The sequence below is a fragment of the Streptopelia decaocto genome, assembly GCF_964273445.1.
Source record: "Streptopelia decaocto genome assembly, chromosome: 6".
Taxonomy (NCBI): Eukaryota; Metazoa; Chordata; class Aves; order Columbiformes; family Columbidae; genus Streptopelia; species Streptopelia decaocto.
In genome coordinates, this window is record NC_138660.1 from 20,466,375 (window position 1) to 20,483,326 (window position 16,952).

The following is a 16,952-nucleotide window of genomic DNA, read 5'->3' on the forward strand; positions in this document are numbered from 1 at the left end:
TATCCCAAGTACTTTGTTCTCTTACATACATTAACATTTCTGATAAATGTTAGTGAAAGCTTGAGGTCCTCAGTAGCACAACAGAAACAACTCATGGTTCATTTCTCTGTGTAAATTAATCCTCTCTGGTCTTAAAGCATGAACAGTTTACCATTAACTTTCAGGTGATTTTAACTTCAGAAACATTTTAGGAAGCTAAAAGTTGTGGGTTTGTGGTTATAAGATAGAAAAGGGACTTGATTCCAATGATTTTGATCATTAGTTTTTTTTTGTTCTCTCTCCTGATTATGATTGCAGAACCTCATAACTTTTAAAATGTATTTCTCAGCAGCATAAATCCCAGCTTTACAGTCCAAACCCAAACTGTTGTAGCAGGCTGTGTATATAATAGTTTACATACTTATTGCTTTGCTTTATTTGCTGAAAATGCTGTGACCTAAAATAATATTTGCCTGTAGTTGTGTAATTCAGAATTTCAGTTCAGCTACCAAGTCACTTTTATGCATTGGACAGAGGTGCAATGTGAGTCTCATCATGTATGAGCAGTAGCTATGTTACAAAACATTGGAAATATTTTCAATCAGATGTGTCAGCTAAACAATTAGGCCCCCAAAGGCTGCTACCTCTTGTTGTGCAGAAATAACGTCTTACAGGTGGGCCAATGTTCTCCAAATTTCTGTAATGATATTTGAAATATTATTGAAGATGACACAACAGATCTTTGAATAATATTGGTACTAATTACTTCCTAATGGGTTAGGCAGCAAATGGATGATAAAGCATTGTACTACCTTCACTTAATAGTTGATGCTTGTATATCTCTGGGGTTTCCTTTGCAGGGTGGGTTCGTTAGTTGATTTATGTCAATACAGGTTAGCCAGCTGCATCTCCAACCTGTCTTTTACCTGCCAGCTACTTTATGATCCATCCTGAAAGACAGAGGTGCCACTGACTAGATTTCTATGCTAGACTGATGTTGATTTCATCACTTAACAAAGTGGGTAGCCACTGTCTCAGAATCTTTTCTTTCAAATTGTCATTATTGTCTTCAGCCCAGCTGTTTGCTTGGCTTTGGAGGAGGCAGTTGGACAGCCTTTATTTTATAATGTTTTGTTCAGTGGGGTTGGTTACAGACATTCCAAGAGACAAATGCTGGTGAAATGAAATGATGGCTCATCTAATATTCAATTATGTATGCGTCTGTCATTTGTTCACCTTGGCTATCTGCCCAGCACAAATAGATGCTTATTGTTCTCTAAATAAATTATTCTGCTTCTAAGCTGCTTTGCAATTTGATACTTACAAGAGTTCTGTGTTTATTTGCTGGCACAGGCTGCTCTAAAGATATTCAACCTTCTGTGTTTTGGCTTCTGTTATGCTCATTAACTTGAAAAGTAATTATGCAAATATCAAACTGCATTAAGTGCAGGCAGGCTTTTATTTACTTATAAACATCTCAAAATTTAAATTTTAGGGCATGCAACTGAAAAATATCTGCACAGGGTGAGAGGTGATGCTGTCTCCTCACCTATTGCTGCAACTGAGCAGCAAGCAGTAGATAAGCAAAACTGTTCCATTCTTTGCCTTGCCTGCTTATTGAAAGGAGGAATGCAGTAAATTGGGCTGCAGGCATCCAGTCACCATGGGATTTGGCTGTGCTCACAGTAGGCAGGCACTGAACTGAATCTAAAGAACTTAACACATTTTTTTTTTTTTAGCCCATGAAAATAAAGAGGTAACCCTGGAGAAAAAGAGCAAAGTGAGCTGAGATAGAGATGTTTGAAAGGTAATTTGTTTGAAAAGCAACATAACCTTCCAGCAGACCCACAATAATTAATAAAAATTTTAAAGCTTGCAGGGTTGGACTGATTCTGGTCTCTTACTGATATTGATAAAATGTTGCCCTATTCAAGTGATCTGAGTTACTGTTTACATGAAATGGGAATTGGAGCTTTGCTTGGCTGTTGTGCAGAACTGTGTACTGCAAATTGCATCTCTTACGAACTGCTGGTTATAGAAGGCTGCTATTATCAATGGATAGCCAGGGGTGCAAAGGGATTTTATACAGTTGATGCAAATTGCAGTCTTATCCATCTACAAAGAAATGTACTACAGCAGGGGTGTCAAACTCATTTTCACTGGGGGCCACATCTGCCTCGCGGTTGCCTTCAAAGGGCTGAATGTAAATGTAACTACTCCTATATTTATACAGTCCTAAAATTACATTCGGCCCTTTGAAGGCAACTGCGAGGCTGATATGGGCCCTGGTGAAAATAGGTCTGACACCCCTGTACTAAAGGAAAACCAGACAGGTGAGCTTCTGGGGAACTATAGACCATCAGTGAAAACTCACATGTCCTTGAAATAGGTATAAAACATTATTGTCCAGGAAAGGGTGTGAAAAGCTACGAGTACTGAAGGAATAATTGGGCTTTACTGTCTAGAGAGCTCAGACATTTAGATTTCTGCAAAAATCTAGCAGTAGTTTTAGATTGCAGGTGCTTTTCATGTGTGATGATCAGGTCCCTTTCAAAATAAGCTTCTCAAAATTAGACTCTGCTATAATTGTTCAATAGGTTTGAAAATGCAAACCTCTTGAATAGCTTTTACTTCTGTCTAGAGACTTTGTCAATATAAAAATATGCTGTCAAGGAAAGACTACACAGATATCCTGGCAAGAACATACATATTAACTGAAGCAACACTAATAGCTCACTGGCTAGCACAAGATAGAGTACTAAGTGCTCTCAGAGTTCAGGTTTTGTGTTTCTTGCCTCTTTGTTCAGAGTCTTCTTTTGTTACCTTAGCCAACCATAAAGTGGGAAGAATATTACTACCCTGCAGCAACTATGTGAAGCTAAACCAGAGCCTCAGAAATGGAAAGTGCAAAGGAAAAAATGATATATTAATAATAAATATACCTAAGTTTTATATTTTGCCTTAAGGAAGGTCCAAGATCTCATGGACAGTATTCATAACACATGATTTTCCATAAAGGGATTTCTTCCTTGCTGAAGGTAATACACAAACATACAAATGCACAGAAGAGCTTTGAAAGAGCTAGCAGTGGCCCTGATCCTATGTCCACTCTCATGTGAATGCCCTGCTCAATAGGACTGGGGCAAAGGGAGTTGTACAAATGTTTAAATACATATGCGTATATGTGTGTGTTTATATGTGCAAGCATAGATGGAGATGTTTATAAATACGTGTGTGTGTAAATATATAGATAGATATGTATATCTGGTTGGTATAGCTGAAGTGAAAGAAAGGAATCATGTAAGATCATCCCTGCACAGAGGAGGACATTAGTTATTACTCTTGATTATTTCAACACAGTAACTTGTGGTGGATGTAGTAACCCTTGCTCAGTGAATCAGAGCTGCTGTGACTTCTGATTTTACTTGCAGCTACTTTTAACAAATTGATACTCTACAACTCACATAGATGACCTTCACAACAGTCAAATAAACCTAACCATTATGAAGTGCATAAGGAAATAAAATTCTGTGGCCCTCATTCTTGTAATTCTTGTCCTGCCTGTTGGCAGTGTGCTTCGGTGTGTGTATGCACTTGGTACTTCAGCTGCATGAGGCTGAGACCAAAAGTGTGTATGTACAGAGTAACTTATTCTGCGCTTTGAAAATATGCAAAGTGTGATATAGGCTCTTTATGAACGGTTATTGAATGGTCTCACAGGGAATAATAATTGGAATGTTAACTTACAATGTAAATATGTGATTTATTTCCTTTGAAGCTGCAAAGGTCCTTCAAATGTAATGGGTTTTATAATATGTTTTTATGTATGGCATAGCATTTTCCTTAGGTCTTGGTGCTACATATGGAGAAAGAAAAATAACAAAAAGGCAGTGCTGTTGTTTTATTATTATTTGCCAGAAAGCAATAATAGTTTGAAGAGCTCACTGTTACATCTCTGGCTGCTATCTTCAGTGGAAAACAGGATAATGCATAAGAAAACATACACATTTTCCAGTTCTTCAAGAAAAAAAAAAATCCCTGCTTTCATTCTTTGCCTATATGTTTTGTATATGTGGAGCACCGTGATTACTCTTCTGCTTCTCACTCCTGTCTTCAGTTTTCCCATATTCATCTGATGTGATTATCTGCAAGCAGAAAACAAGAATGTATTAAAGTACAAAGATGTACATGTTTTTATTGTTTTGAGGGTAGGTTTTAATTAGTGTCTGTTTGCAAAAGAAATTACCACTCACAGATGTATTTTCAAAGCAGTCAAACTGTCTTATCTATGTTAAACTTTGGAAAGTTTAAGTACTTATTTTGGAGGCAAAATGGAAATTGAGTTTTTTTTTTTTTTAAAAAAAACAACTTACATTGAAGACAACAATTGTCTGGTGGTAAACATTACAGTGATTAATACAATATACAGTCATTAGGTTCTGGCAGCTAGTCATTTAGGGAAAGAATTTCAGATATGACCACAGGATTTAGAAGCCCACATCCATTAAAAATCTTATTGCATTTGGCTTCCAAGGTAATTTCGAGAAATCTCCTTCCAAAGGTTTAATTGACAAGAGTGAATGAAAAGTTAAAAAGCAACAAAACCATAGTTAGAATTATCACTGTTTCTGTGGTTGACAGTCTCAAGAGACTAATTAAGGAACATAGAGTCGATTGACAATTGTGGGAGGTCACTGTGAACAGCTGCCAGTGGCTACTGCCATTGAGAAGAAGGGGTGGGGGAGCACCTCTTCCACAGTGGTACTACCTGTAGCAGCTAGTGCAAGGATTGCAGAATTTCCAGCATTTTCCCTGTTTTCTGACTGCATCCTTAGTGCTTCTCTTTCCTTCTCCCATGGCAGATGCAGCAAAACCCTTTATCTCTGGGACAACCAATTTTTCCCTATTCTGTTGAAAGTCTCCAGGGAGCACTGAATTTCTTCCTTAGAGGATTCCCTGTCACTTGCCTTGTGGCACAGTTTTGCATGGTTTTCCAGGGCTGTTTAATCCAGCAGTTTGGTTGACAAGGCATCCTTCAGTTTCTGTCATTCATCCAGGATCTTCCACAACCTCAATACACACTCAGAAATATCCCATATGTTGTTAATTCCCTTACCCAGAGTAGTGCAGTGTCATTCCTTCAATTGACTTTTAAATTAGGATCCAGTTGACAAAATTGTGAACATCTTTTCCCTGTTTAGCTGTTCAAGGGTAGCCTGCCTTTGTCCTAGTTGCTGCTCTAGAAGTGCATCTTCCAGTCTGATGTCATCTATCAGCTCTGTCCAGGTACCTTAGATACATTTGGGCACTTCCTGAGCCTATATTGAGTCAACTGTAATGAACTTTTCTTGGTCAAAGAGATCATGCCATCTGTAGCAGCTTCTATGATCATGTAACAAGGATATAGTGTTACTTCCATGGTGTTTCACACACCAACAGATGGTTGAAATCGAGAAAGCTGTGATTCAGCTGTAAGCCAACAGCCATGCTATTGGGCTAAGAAGAGAGAGGTTCCCTCACTCCTAAAAGCAGAGAGTCTGCATTGTTCTGTTTTGCTCATGAGGGTACATACAGATGGGAAATCTGCTTGTAACGTTATTAAACAGCACCCTAAGGTTGAATAATCTCTTCTGTGGGGATTGATATTTCAGGGTATAAGTGGCATGGCATCAGCTTGGTACCTGGGCTCCTGTGACCTGTCACAGCCATCACAGTTACATTCCCTCATAGACCAAGTAACTGTTACACATGAAGGGTGATATTGCTCTCACTAAATATCTTACTTAAAATACAATGCCATATTTTCTTTGAAATAAAGTTCCTTCGAGCTTTCGGTGTAGTGTAGCTGACAAAGTAAAATAATCTGATGTTATGCAAAAGGAACAAAGGTAGTTATTTTTTAGAAGATTTATGAAAGTCTGTCATATATGCTGCCTAATTTTCATTTGCTGTGAAACTCCTTGCTTCTGTAAATTACAGCAGATGTTAATTGAGTTTGTGTTTCTCTGGAATATTTATATGACTGTGCTGTGTGCAGAGGAACAATTTTCAGAAGAAAAATCAATAGAGCTTTCCAGCGTGTTAGATATAAAAAAGAAACTGCTAAGGTCAGTGTTTTAATTACAGGAAGTGGAGCAGTCCAGGAAAGTGTCATTTGTCATTAAGAATCGCTGAGTGAGTGGGATGTCTGAATGCTGTTTCAAAGTTGAGACTTTTACTCTCTAAATGTGACAAGGGACAAGAGGCCTGGAAAGGGACAGCACTCGATGCAACTAATACAGGAAAAGGCCGTGAAATGTGGTTGGAAACAGAGAATAGCACCTACTCTTCATGGGAGACGTTTGCACTATATGCACTACAACTCCTCAGTACACCCTTTACTGAAAATTTAACAAGGAGTAACCATGAATTAAGTATGTCCTTTTTCAGCAAGTCATGAAAAACTAAAGGTGCCTTCAGCAAGGGGTTCGTGATGCCTAAAAGGTGTTAAAGCTTTGACACATTTTTTAATACCTTCCCACTCCTTTTAACTTTTACCTTTGCAAAACTTTTCCTGCTCTTCTAAAACCACAGTAAACTCATGTCCAAAGATGTCAAAGAATATTCTTAATTTTCTGTTTGCTTCCTCTCTTTTAATTATTACTGCCTTGTTCTAGCATGAAAGCTTTTGTATCTGACTCTTCCATACTCTTACTCTGTGTGTACAGAGAGATTAGTGCAAAGGCAGTTTCAGTCCTGAAGTAATATGAATTACAATGACTTGCCTGATGCAATCATGACACAACATCCCTGCTGGAAAAAATGCGAAACATTCTGCATAGGCCAAGGAGTTGCAAACTGAGCTAGAAAGAACGATGTATGGAAAAATCAAGGTAACTATTAGCTACTATTAGTATGACTTACCTAGATAAGTGAATAGCAATATTCCATTTAAGCAGTCTTCCTCATTAAATACATGAAGTAAAGTACAATTGTGGAGGCAAGGAAGTTAAGTCAACTGTATGAAGCCTAGGAAAAATCTACAATACCTTACAGATCTCACTCCATTCTCCTCGGCCACTTGCATTGACAGCACGGACTTTAAAAATATATTCTGTATTTGGATCCAGGTTATGTATCTCAAGGTTCTGCTGCTGTATTTTGCTCAGCTGACCAGCTAGTTGCATCTGGACAATATTATCAGAGCCAATACGAGCAACTTCATAAAACTCTACTTCAAAGAAATCCATGTCTTCTGTGGGACAAGTCCAATAAATCTGTGAAGAGAAGTAGTACACAAATAAGTTCTCTTTTTTTTGCTCATTTTCAGTTTTGAATTTTTGAAAGGCCCGTCTTTGGCAGATTTTAATTTTGAAATGCCAATCAGCTGAAATTCTAACCATAGCATGAAATATTATGTATGTGGAGCATATGCAGTTTGTGGTCTTATCTGGAAAATGCTAAGCTCCCTCCTGGGAATTTCATAGTACCCTCTTCTAACACACTAAAAGTAACACAGGCTGACAACAGCCAGCACTTTGGAACATACACTTGGGATCTCATGCAACTGGCATCCTGATCTTGTTAGAATCCGTGAAATGTATAATGAGGAAAATTACATAGATAGGATGTGTCACATTAAAGGCCAAGACCCAGAATCAAATTATTTGATCTACAGATATTTAAATATGGACATGGTACATTTATTTCCTCCTGCATTAGACCTTTCTATGTAACATTTATAACACGTATAATAATATAACAACACTACAGTACAGTAGGAATGTGATACAATTCAATGCTTCAGTTTATCTCAAAAGGTGAGTTTGAAATGCATTGTCTCCTATAAATAAATTATTTGAACTGATATTGTAGTCTTATTTACTCAAACTCGTATGGGTTCAGACTCTGTAACAGCTTGAAAATATAATGGTCTCTTGTATACATTTAGAAATTATTAATGTCTTACTTTGGCAGACCTTGAATAAACAACAGTCTGGTATATAACAACAGGTCCTGGGACTGATTCATCGTCTGTAGGTTCTGGACTTGAAAATCTATCAATCTGTTTTCTTTCTTTTCTTGGAGTTTCACGAGCTGTATCCTGGTACACACATACTTCATTATTCTGTGTAGGATGATGGGGAGGTGTAGAGCTTGGACTTCTGACAGTGTCTTTAGACCGCACACCTAAATCAAGCATGGGATTTAAAGATGGATTTTGGAAACCTGTTGCTTGCTTGGATTCATGAGTATTTGAAATATGCCTTGGAACCATTATATCTGGGTTAAAAGAATAGGGATATTTTCCTGCTTTACTTTCTGACTGCTTAATTCCAGTAAGAGATGGGACAAGTCTCTGTAAAACACAAAAAAGTTCATCAAAGTTGAGTTGAAGTTTTCTTAAAGGATCTTCTCTTAGATATGGACTAGGTTGGAGAATGGAAGGTACTGCATTTTCTATTTCGTTCACTAAGGAGTGTGCAGATTGCAGAAACATGAATTGGTTTTCCTCCTTAAGAGCCTCTTCAGAGTAGTGAATGAGGCCATCCATATAGGATAGCTGACCGGTTGTATGGTTTATGTATTCTGAAATTTCTTTCTGCTTTCTAAGTTCAATGTTTTCAAGCAACTCCATCATCTCCTTTTCTTGTTCATGAAGAGCCATACGTAATTTTAAGAATCCATTTCTGATCTCCTTGCTTTTGTTGTCCTTATAGATCTTGAAATTATTTTTTAACAGGAGAACTTCCATTAGATCTTTATCAACTCCCTGGCGTACTGTTAAAAAAAAAAAAAATCAAGTCAGTAGTTCCAAATTCACATTAAAATGTCATGGTTACAAGAGAGACAGAGTGACGTTTAAAGAAGGAGGAGTTTGGTAAAATATGACACAAAAATAAAGATTCTAGTATTTTTCTGTCATTTCTGCTGCTGGTAAGCCCTGAGGGAAGCTGTTTGAGTTAAAATGTTCACATTTTCATGTATAAAACTTGGCAGCTAATTACTACTTTATTATTATTTCCTCGCTCAAATTCATCTACACCAAAATGAGCTTGATAATTTTTACTTCATTACATGGGAATTCCTGTAGCTTAATTAATTGTAGCTCTGTATTATCTTTGAAAATTCTCTATGCCATTGTGAGGTTAAAATAATGGCAGCAAATGCACTTGCATTTTATCTGTGGCTGACAGTCCATTTCTCTGATAGCTGTTATGTCAAGGTGTGATTAACTCTTCTGACACTAAAAATTGGTAACTGTGAAGGAACAGAATCAGAAATACCAAAGGCTAATAGTAAATTCCAGTGGCATTCAGCTGATGTCAGGAAACAATGTCACATTACAAAATCCTGCACAAATATTCTACATCTCACTTATTTTCTCAAACTTAAGACTGTTTCAAAATTGTGAATTTAATACTTCCAGGTGTTTCTCATTGTGCGTGGTTCACTTTTACCTTTCTTAGTGTTATTTTCCATGCAACTTCATTATATCCCAAACATTCGTGAAGCTATATACAAAGATCAAAATTAAAATTAATTAATAAAATCCTAGTCTGTGTTCAGCCCCTTAGTTGCTGTGGATCGAGGCTTAGTTAAAAGGAGTGACGTTGCTGTGTCACCTCAGAAAAACCTGACTGCTTTGTTTCTTGGTCAGCATGTGCATAAGCGTAAAAATTACCGAAGAGGGACAATTCATAACTTCTCTGTAGAGGAAGAAGTAGTTCCTCTTCAAGCATGTATTTATGATTAAAAAATATTCACCATTTTATTCTGCAGATGTAACTGGTGTTTATTCCATGCTGGGTTCTGCAGTATGAAATGAACTTTCCCTTCCCTAGATGCACAATTTCTGTTGCCATCCCACATACATATTCTTCATTCTCTAATAGTTGAGCCTGTCTCATGATGTCACCACTATGGCCTTGTTCCTTTTGTGTTTCTACGATGGGAACATGCTACCTTTCTGAGTCTTGTGCAGGGCAGAGAGTTAATATAGCTTTTCAACCATATATTAAGTTTCTTTCCCGAGAAGGCATGGGGAAGTGTGAGAAGCAGCAGAAACACAAACCTTGTCTAAATTTTTCAATTGTGTCAAAGAGGGAAGCAGCCTCTCTTGAACATGCAACTGCCAAGGGAATAACCTCGTGATTGTTGTGCAGTGAATTCCTGCAGAGCCCACAGATCAGTTCATGGTCATCCATACAGTATTCAGACATGTTTGAGTTGCTGTGAAATAAGCAGCGCCACTCTTCATGATCTTGTGCTCTGGTGAAAATGTGATCTTGAGTGCCATATTCATTATGATTTAAACGCAGACATTCATTACAATAATTAATTCCGCATGTTCTACATCTTCTGGTTGCCACTCGTCTTCTCTCCCTGCAAGTATCACAGTAGACTGTTCTTTCACTGTGGTCAAACCTCCACCTCAGAAAGCCATGTCTGCGCATGTATTTCTTGGCTAGTTTTGCTCTGAGGTAATCCTTTCTCAGATGAATTTTATTTGTGTAGGGGAGGCAATGTGCTTTGTGACACACTGGGCATATGATGATATAGAAGTCTTCAGTTACGTCAGCTCTGGTCTTGCTTTTAGTTATGCACTTCTCACAAATGCAGTGATTGCACGGCAGCATGAATGGCTGGAGAAACAGCTGCTTACACAGGGGACAGGCAAGCTGGTCGTGGAAAGTGTGGCTGAAGACTTTCCTTTCTGATGTAATCACAGCTGCATTATTCCCAGTTCTAAACCTCGACATGACATCTTTTAACCTAAATAAAATTGAAAATCAAACAACAAAAACCACAAAACACAAGAACTCAAATAAAATATCTGAATAATAGGATACAGTCTAAGACATGCAATTATAACATAAGCAGTTCTGCTTTGCATACCAACCATTCTTGTATTCTGACTGAATATTTATTTAAACAATTGGGTTATCGCTATCAAGAATCCATTTACTTTTTTTCTTTTCCTTTTCATGATTATTTCACCATATGTTGAACACTGTTGCCAACAATAACAATAAACAGACATCTCAGTCATTGTAGTTCTTGTATGAATTTGGTGAATTATTGCTGGTCGCCAAATGAATAATACGGTTTTGTTTAGTACAAAATGAAACTAATTTTGTCTCCTTTTCTTGTTTGATTATTTTTCAAAATGGAAACAAAAAATAACTGGAGTGAAAAAAAAGAGCATTTTGTGCAATTGAAATGAACTCCTGTATTTTGTTTCAGGGGGTATTAAATGCTTTCTTTTACAACAACATTGGTAATATTTTTAGAATATTTTCTTTTTAATGAAAACAATAAATGTCAAAAAGTTTTTCTTTTGCGTTTTCAAGATGAAATATTTCCTCAAGAATGTAGCACAAATAAGTGTTTCACCATTTAAAAAAAAAAGTATTGTAGTAATTTCTGTTTAACGTAATAACACACATTTGCGTATGATCATGCTATTTTCCTAATTTAATTTAAGAAATTGCTCACCTCTTAATTATTTGATTTCTAGAATGAATGAAGGTTATTCTTAGTGTTAGTAGCAGCCTTATTATCATTGATTCTTCATATTAATTGCAAAGACTTTCAAATGGAGATTTTTTTTTTTAATTATTAGTAGTAGTTTATTGTAGCAGAGGACTGATTTTCAGGATGTGCTAATTCCTGCTCTTCAAATCCTGATAGTCCTAACCTGTCTCTTAACCTGTGAGCATTATCCTTTTAAAAAGACAATATTAATTTCCTTATGCTTCCTTGAATACTTTTCATAGCCTTTACAGGAGCATCATTTTTCAAGATGTACACTTGGTTCTAGGCCTCTGTGGTCTGGCCCTCTGCCATGATTCTCTTTAGTATCCATGTTGTTATTGCTTTCCTTCCCCTTTCTCTCCCCATATGTTCAACCATGCTATCTGCTTTTTCTGTCACTGTGAATAATCATAAACCCCCCCTAATAAATTACAGAGAAATAATCTTTTATTGCTATGAGGATTCCTTCTGGTCTTCAAAGTTTACTTAGGTAGGAATTAACCATGCGTTTCCAGAGGTGCTGTCAATTCCTCTTGGATTGGTACTGCTGTCGTCTGGAGTTCTTCTGACAACTTCATTTCTGCCATCCCCTTCCTCCCCCTGCCCCCACTGTGCTCTTTAGTGTAGCATTTCTGTAGTTAATCATCAGCCTCTTCTTTTCTGCTTTCCAGTTTTATTTTCTAAGGTTACTACACCTTCTTTTCATTCTCTGTGTGGTATTTCTAAAGCCTTTGTAATAATTTCTCTGTTTTTGTCTTCTTCTGAATATAACTGCCTCCTTCTACTTCCAGTTAACGGCAATTTTACTGCTCTTTGTTTTACTCCCATTTTTCCTGTATCTTTGCCTGCAGTCCCCTTGCCACAAACACCTTGCTGTTTTCTTCCTGGTTTTAAGGTTCTCTGTATGTCTTCCTTCTTGTTACTACATAAGTGTTTACATTGTGAGAATGTATAAGCATGGATTTTTTTTTCCTCTGGAATTTAGGTGGTTCTAATTACAAGCGTAGTGATGTTCTGGAGTAGTCTTTGACCCAGTCAGAGTAATGAGTATAAGAGTTCACTAATATCAAGATAAAAATTACTTTTTCTGTGTCTTGAAAGAATGTTACCCTGTGGTTATTTGAAATAGCTCCAACAAGCCAACAGATCATATGATTCTAAATGAAACACATCCATTAAGAGATAATGTAAATTAGGAAAACAAAGCCCCAAGAAATTAAGAGCTTTTAACTCCACTTACGGAACAGTTCCTGGTGTTCTTGAGTGATACGGCTCATAAACAGAGCTTTTGAAGCACTTGCATTCGTAATACTGACATCCTGAGTTCTCTTCACTGCAGCAGCAGAATTTGCAGTCTGGGTCACTTGCAAAAGAGCAGCAGCACCACCAGCAATTTGCATGCTCTGCACAGGAGCAGTGGCAGCACTGGCAAGGCTTGTCTTCTTCATGTGGACATGGGAAACAGCTGCAGTTCTGCTCATTGCTAAATAAGAAGCGCCAACACAAGCAGCATTTTTTCCTTCTGCTGCGGCCAGACAGGTAATAGCAGCTTGAGTAGAATGGCCAGATCAAACAGAGATGCCCATCTTCATTCATCCCTCTGTCAGTTACCTGGGAGAAAGTTCATTGATCCTTTCAGCTTCTCTGCATGCTATAGGAACTGAGCTCTAAAAAGGCATGAGTTCTGGCTGCTGGACCAGCTGTGTGCTGTGTCAACACGCTTCATTCCAATGGGAAAGTGATGTCACAGTGACATATTCAAATATGGACACAGGCAGAATTTTATGCACAGGTACCTGATAAAGTAATCACATTGTCTATATTTAATGATAACTATAATTGTTCTTCCTGAATTCCTTGAGAGCATTTGTCTCATTCTTCATTAACTGCATGGGGAGTTTGTACACTTGGATTAGATACCCGAAGGCCACTATCTCGTTAGGCCCACATACTCCAAAGGCATTTTGTCGGCTCAGCTGGGTGCTGTAAGTAAACCACCTGAATCGGGCCCCAACCAGCAATAGTGAGAGGTTTCCCATCAGGCCCCTGTAAGACTATAACTAGCACACGTAAAAGAAGCTTACACTTGAGATGCATCTTGAAGCATATCCTCGTAACTGTCTTAATTATTTTAAGCCCGTGTCTGCAAGTGTTTATGCTTTTGAACAATGTATTGCATTTGTTCTCTCCAAGGCCTGAAGTAAAGAACTAGGCTTGGATCGCTCATTTGCTGTGGACCCACCTCCTACTGAGTCCAAGCATATTTCTTGCCCTTCCTTAAGCTGGCTGCTCTCCTATAAATGCAGTATCAGACATATTATTTCAGTTATTCTGTAGTTACTTTGTAATACCTACCTTTTTCTTTCATTTAGTTGATTTATTCCAAGATTTATATAGCATTTTTACCTATTTATAAATATGGTAATTTTAAATAAAAATTAAATTAGTGCAAAGAATATGAGCTTCTCAATAGCATATGCTTACTAGAGTGCTTATATGTAAGCAGTTGGTCTCAATTATCTTAAATGTCTTTTCCAACTTAAGTGATCCTGTGTTTCCATTATTTCAAAAAAGGAAATCTACCCTCTAAGAGTTATCTGCAATGTTCATCTGAAACAGCTTTTTCTCTTACTTGAAACTGTAAAGGACAGTGATATCTTTATGGTATGTATTCAAGAATACTGACTTTAAATGCTGGCTGCTGTACTGTAGGTAACTAAATTCTTTCAAAATTTAGCAATTCAACTTGTGTTAATGGGTTAATTTATAATTGGGAATTACTAAGATATAGTTTATTACTTGATATAGTTATTACTTGATATAGTTTATTGTAACTGCTCCTTTGAGTCACTTTGCTCAAATTCTGTTCTACCTAGAGAAATTTTAATTTACTGATCCAGAGCCCTACAGACCATAATGACTGTGTCATTATGTGTAACCGTTTACGTGATGGGCCATAATAGGTTCTTTAGAATGGTTATAGCCTATTGTGTCAATTGGATTTTCATGCAGAAGTACTAGATCTTTGTGCTGAACGGTTTTCCATGGTATAACCTGGACCTTTAATAGACATTATTTATTCCATTTGTCTTTCCAGTTTAATCAACGATAATCCTTTTTTTTTTTTAATTGTCCATATTTTATTTTGTGATATTGAAAGGCTTTTGAATTTGACCATTAGAAAAAATGTATCTTCTGATGCTCGTATGCTTTTCTCTTGCAAAATATTTATTACTACATGTGGGCTTTTTTGAGAAAGGAAAGGTGGAGGAGTAAGGAAAGAAACAAGAAGTGTCTTGTGTGCCATGTGCTAATAACTGGATGCCCTTTTCCAGTTTTTCATAGTACAGAGGTTAATAACAACTTGTGCATTTATCATTCTCAGGAACAACATATTTATTTTTCTTGAATTCTCTGTGAATTGTGTTTTTCCACTGACTCTTGAATAATTTTGTCTTCTGCCACATACAATTCCCATAACTTATTTCCTGCTGTCCTTTAGTGCTCCAGTTTTTGCTTTACCAAAATACTTTAATGGGCAGCCTGATTCCTGTGCTGCTCGCAGTGATGGCCCTCACTGTAACTACCTGTAGGCACACAGCCAGTTCTGAGATGGTCCCATTTCATGAATATGTTTATTGTCTAGCACATATTGAAAGACCAGATCAGACTGGCTGCCAGAGAAACTGAATTAGATGCAATAGCTGCAACCAAACTGTCAGACTTTTAATAGTGTTTGCATATATGTTCCTCCATGCCCCTGTTGTGTTTGATATGATTGTCATTTTCATCGTACTTCTCATGATAGCCTGGCACAGTGTGGTCAGGACATGGGTTCAGTTTAAATTACTTCAAATTAGTTAGATGTGGTCATTTATGCTGTACTTCTATTAGCTGTCAAATAACTCAAAATAATATTTTTCTAACTGGCAATTTATTCTGTTCTGCTTTCGAAGATAACCTGAGATTGTTGCCTTTGTCTTTTTTCTTTCCCCTTTTGCTCTACCTCCAGGTATCTCACTGATATTTCTAATACTGATATTTCTAACACAAATTTGAGATTGCACAGCACTTAGTAATGTGCAGAAAGAAGCTTGAAGAAAGACCATATGCTAACCAGTGGCATAACCCTTGATTAGTGTGTGTAATAACACTACATATCGTGGATGTATTATTTATAAAATGGCTTTTTCTTTCCATATTTCCACAGGCTATGGTGACATGCTCAGATTAGAGAGACAGAAACTAATGAAAATAATTCACAATTTTTCTTTATATTCTGTACTTTCTAACAGAGTAAAGTAGTACCTGACTCCATTGTTCTTTTCTGTGCCTACGAATAGTATCAAAGCCTTCTTTTAGTGTGTTCATTCTGTCATTTATTATGTAGAAAAACAGCAAAAAAAAATTCTGCTGCCTTCAAGTGCTCCTAGAAGTGTAATATAAACTTGTGAGTCAGGAAGAGAAGAAAAGAGGAACCGTTATCACTCTTGGGATGGGGAAGGAATGACCCTTCCTATAAAACTGTGTAGTCCAGCAGGATTCACTCTCTAAAGGGTACTGTGAATTGCAGTGATTTAATAGGTTAACTGACGGCAGCACATAGAAATGTCGGGTTTGGGGAAGATTGTTCACAGAGTAAGGGTTTTCATCTCCTTGAGCTGGGATGTCTCTGTGCTGCTATTGAGACTACAGAGAAGAAACTCAAATGTTTTAGCTTGAGCACTTTAGCTAAAGCAGTGTTAGCACAAATATAGCAGCTGCAAACCAACACTTTTAAAATTTAAGGCCATGATAAGTTAAAAGGTGCTGGACTGCATGTTAAACAATTGTCTGTGGTGACCAACTGCCAAACTTCTTTGAACTTGTATAAAAAAATATTTTTTTCCTACTACAAAATTTTAAATAACTAGTACCCAACTTGCTAGTGCCAAAACTTTGTCCTGGTCTGTAGTGATTACGTGAGCCGGTGATCAGGCCCTGGCCCTCCTTCAGGCTGCTCTGTTGATTTAACTGCTTTCCTGACCATAGTACCAAGCTTCAGCCTCCCTTTTTAGTCTATTTTTCATTCTTGTGTTGGTTCTCTCCTGGCCATCCGAACTCCTCTCCCGATTAGCTTGGCTCTAAGCAGTAACTAGCTGAGCAATGAAATATGTGTTAATAACTTTGCTCTGTTTAAAAGGAAAAAGAAAATAATCACTCTATCACTTACACTGCCTAGGGGAAGAGGGGAAAGTACGAATGAAGTGGACAGAGGTAAGAGAAAAGGCTTTATGGATTTAGGCAGGGGATAGCATAGGAATTAAAACTGTGGTAAGCAGAAGTTCGCTGTAATCAGGGAAGGAGTGAAGTTTCTCCTTCAACCCAGAAGTTTCTTCTTCTCACCAGCTAAGAAGATTTATGATATATGTAAAACAAAAATAAAATGAGAGCTTTTTAGAAAAACTTGTGAAGAG

The 16,952-nt window shown here is 37.3% G+C and overlaps 1 protein-coding gene across 1 annotated transcript; it reads right to left on the reverse strand.

Moving 5' to 3' along the window:
- Positions 1–4,034: 4,034 nt before the first annotated feature.
- TRIM42 (tripartite motif containing 42) lies at positions 4,035–13,092 on the reverse strand (the record flags this gene model as incomplete). The annotated part of the gene is made up of 5 exons (XM_082055305.1): positions 4,035–4,124; positions 7,008–7,235; positions 7,928–8,739; positions 10,034–10,734; positions 12,737–13,092. 5 exons carry the CDS (start codon positions 13,090–13,092, stop codon positions 4,035–4,037), a joined length of 2,187 nt encoding a protein of 728 aa, XP_081911431.1.
- Between the last annotated feature and the right edge of the window lie 3,860 nt (positions 13,093–16,952).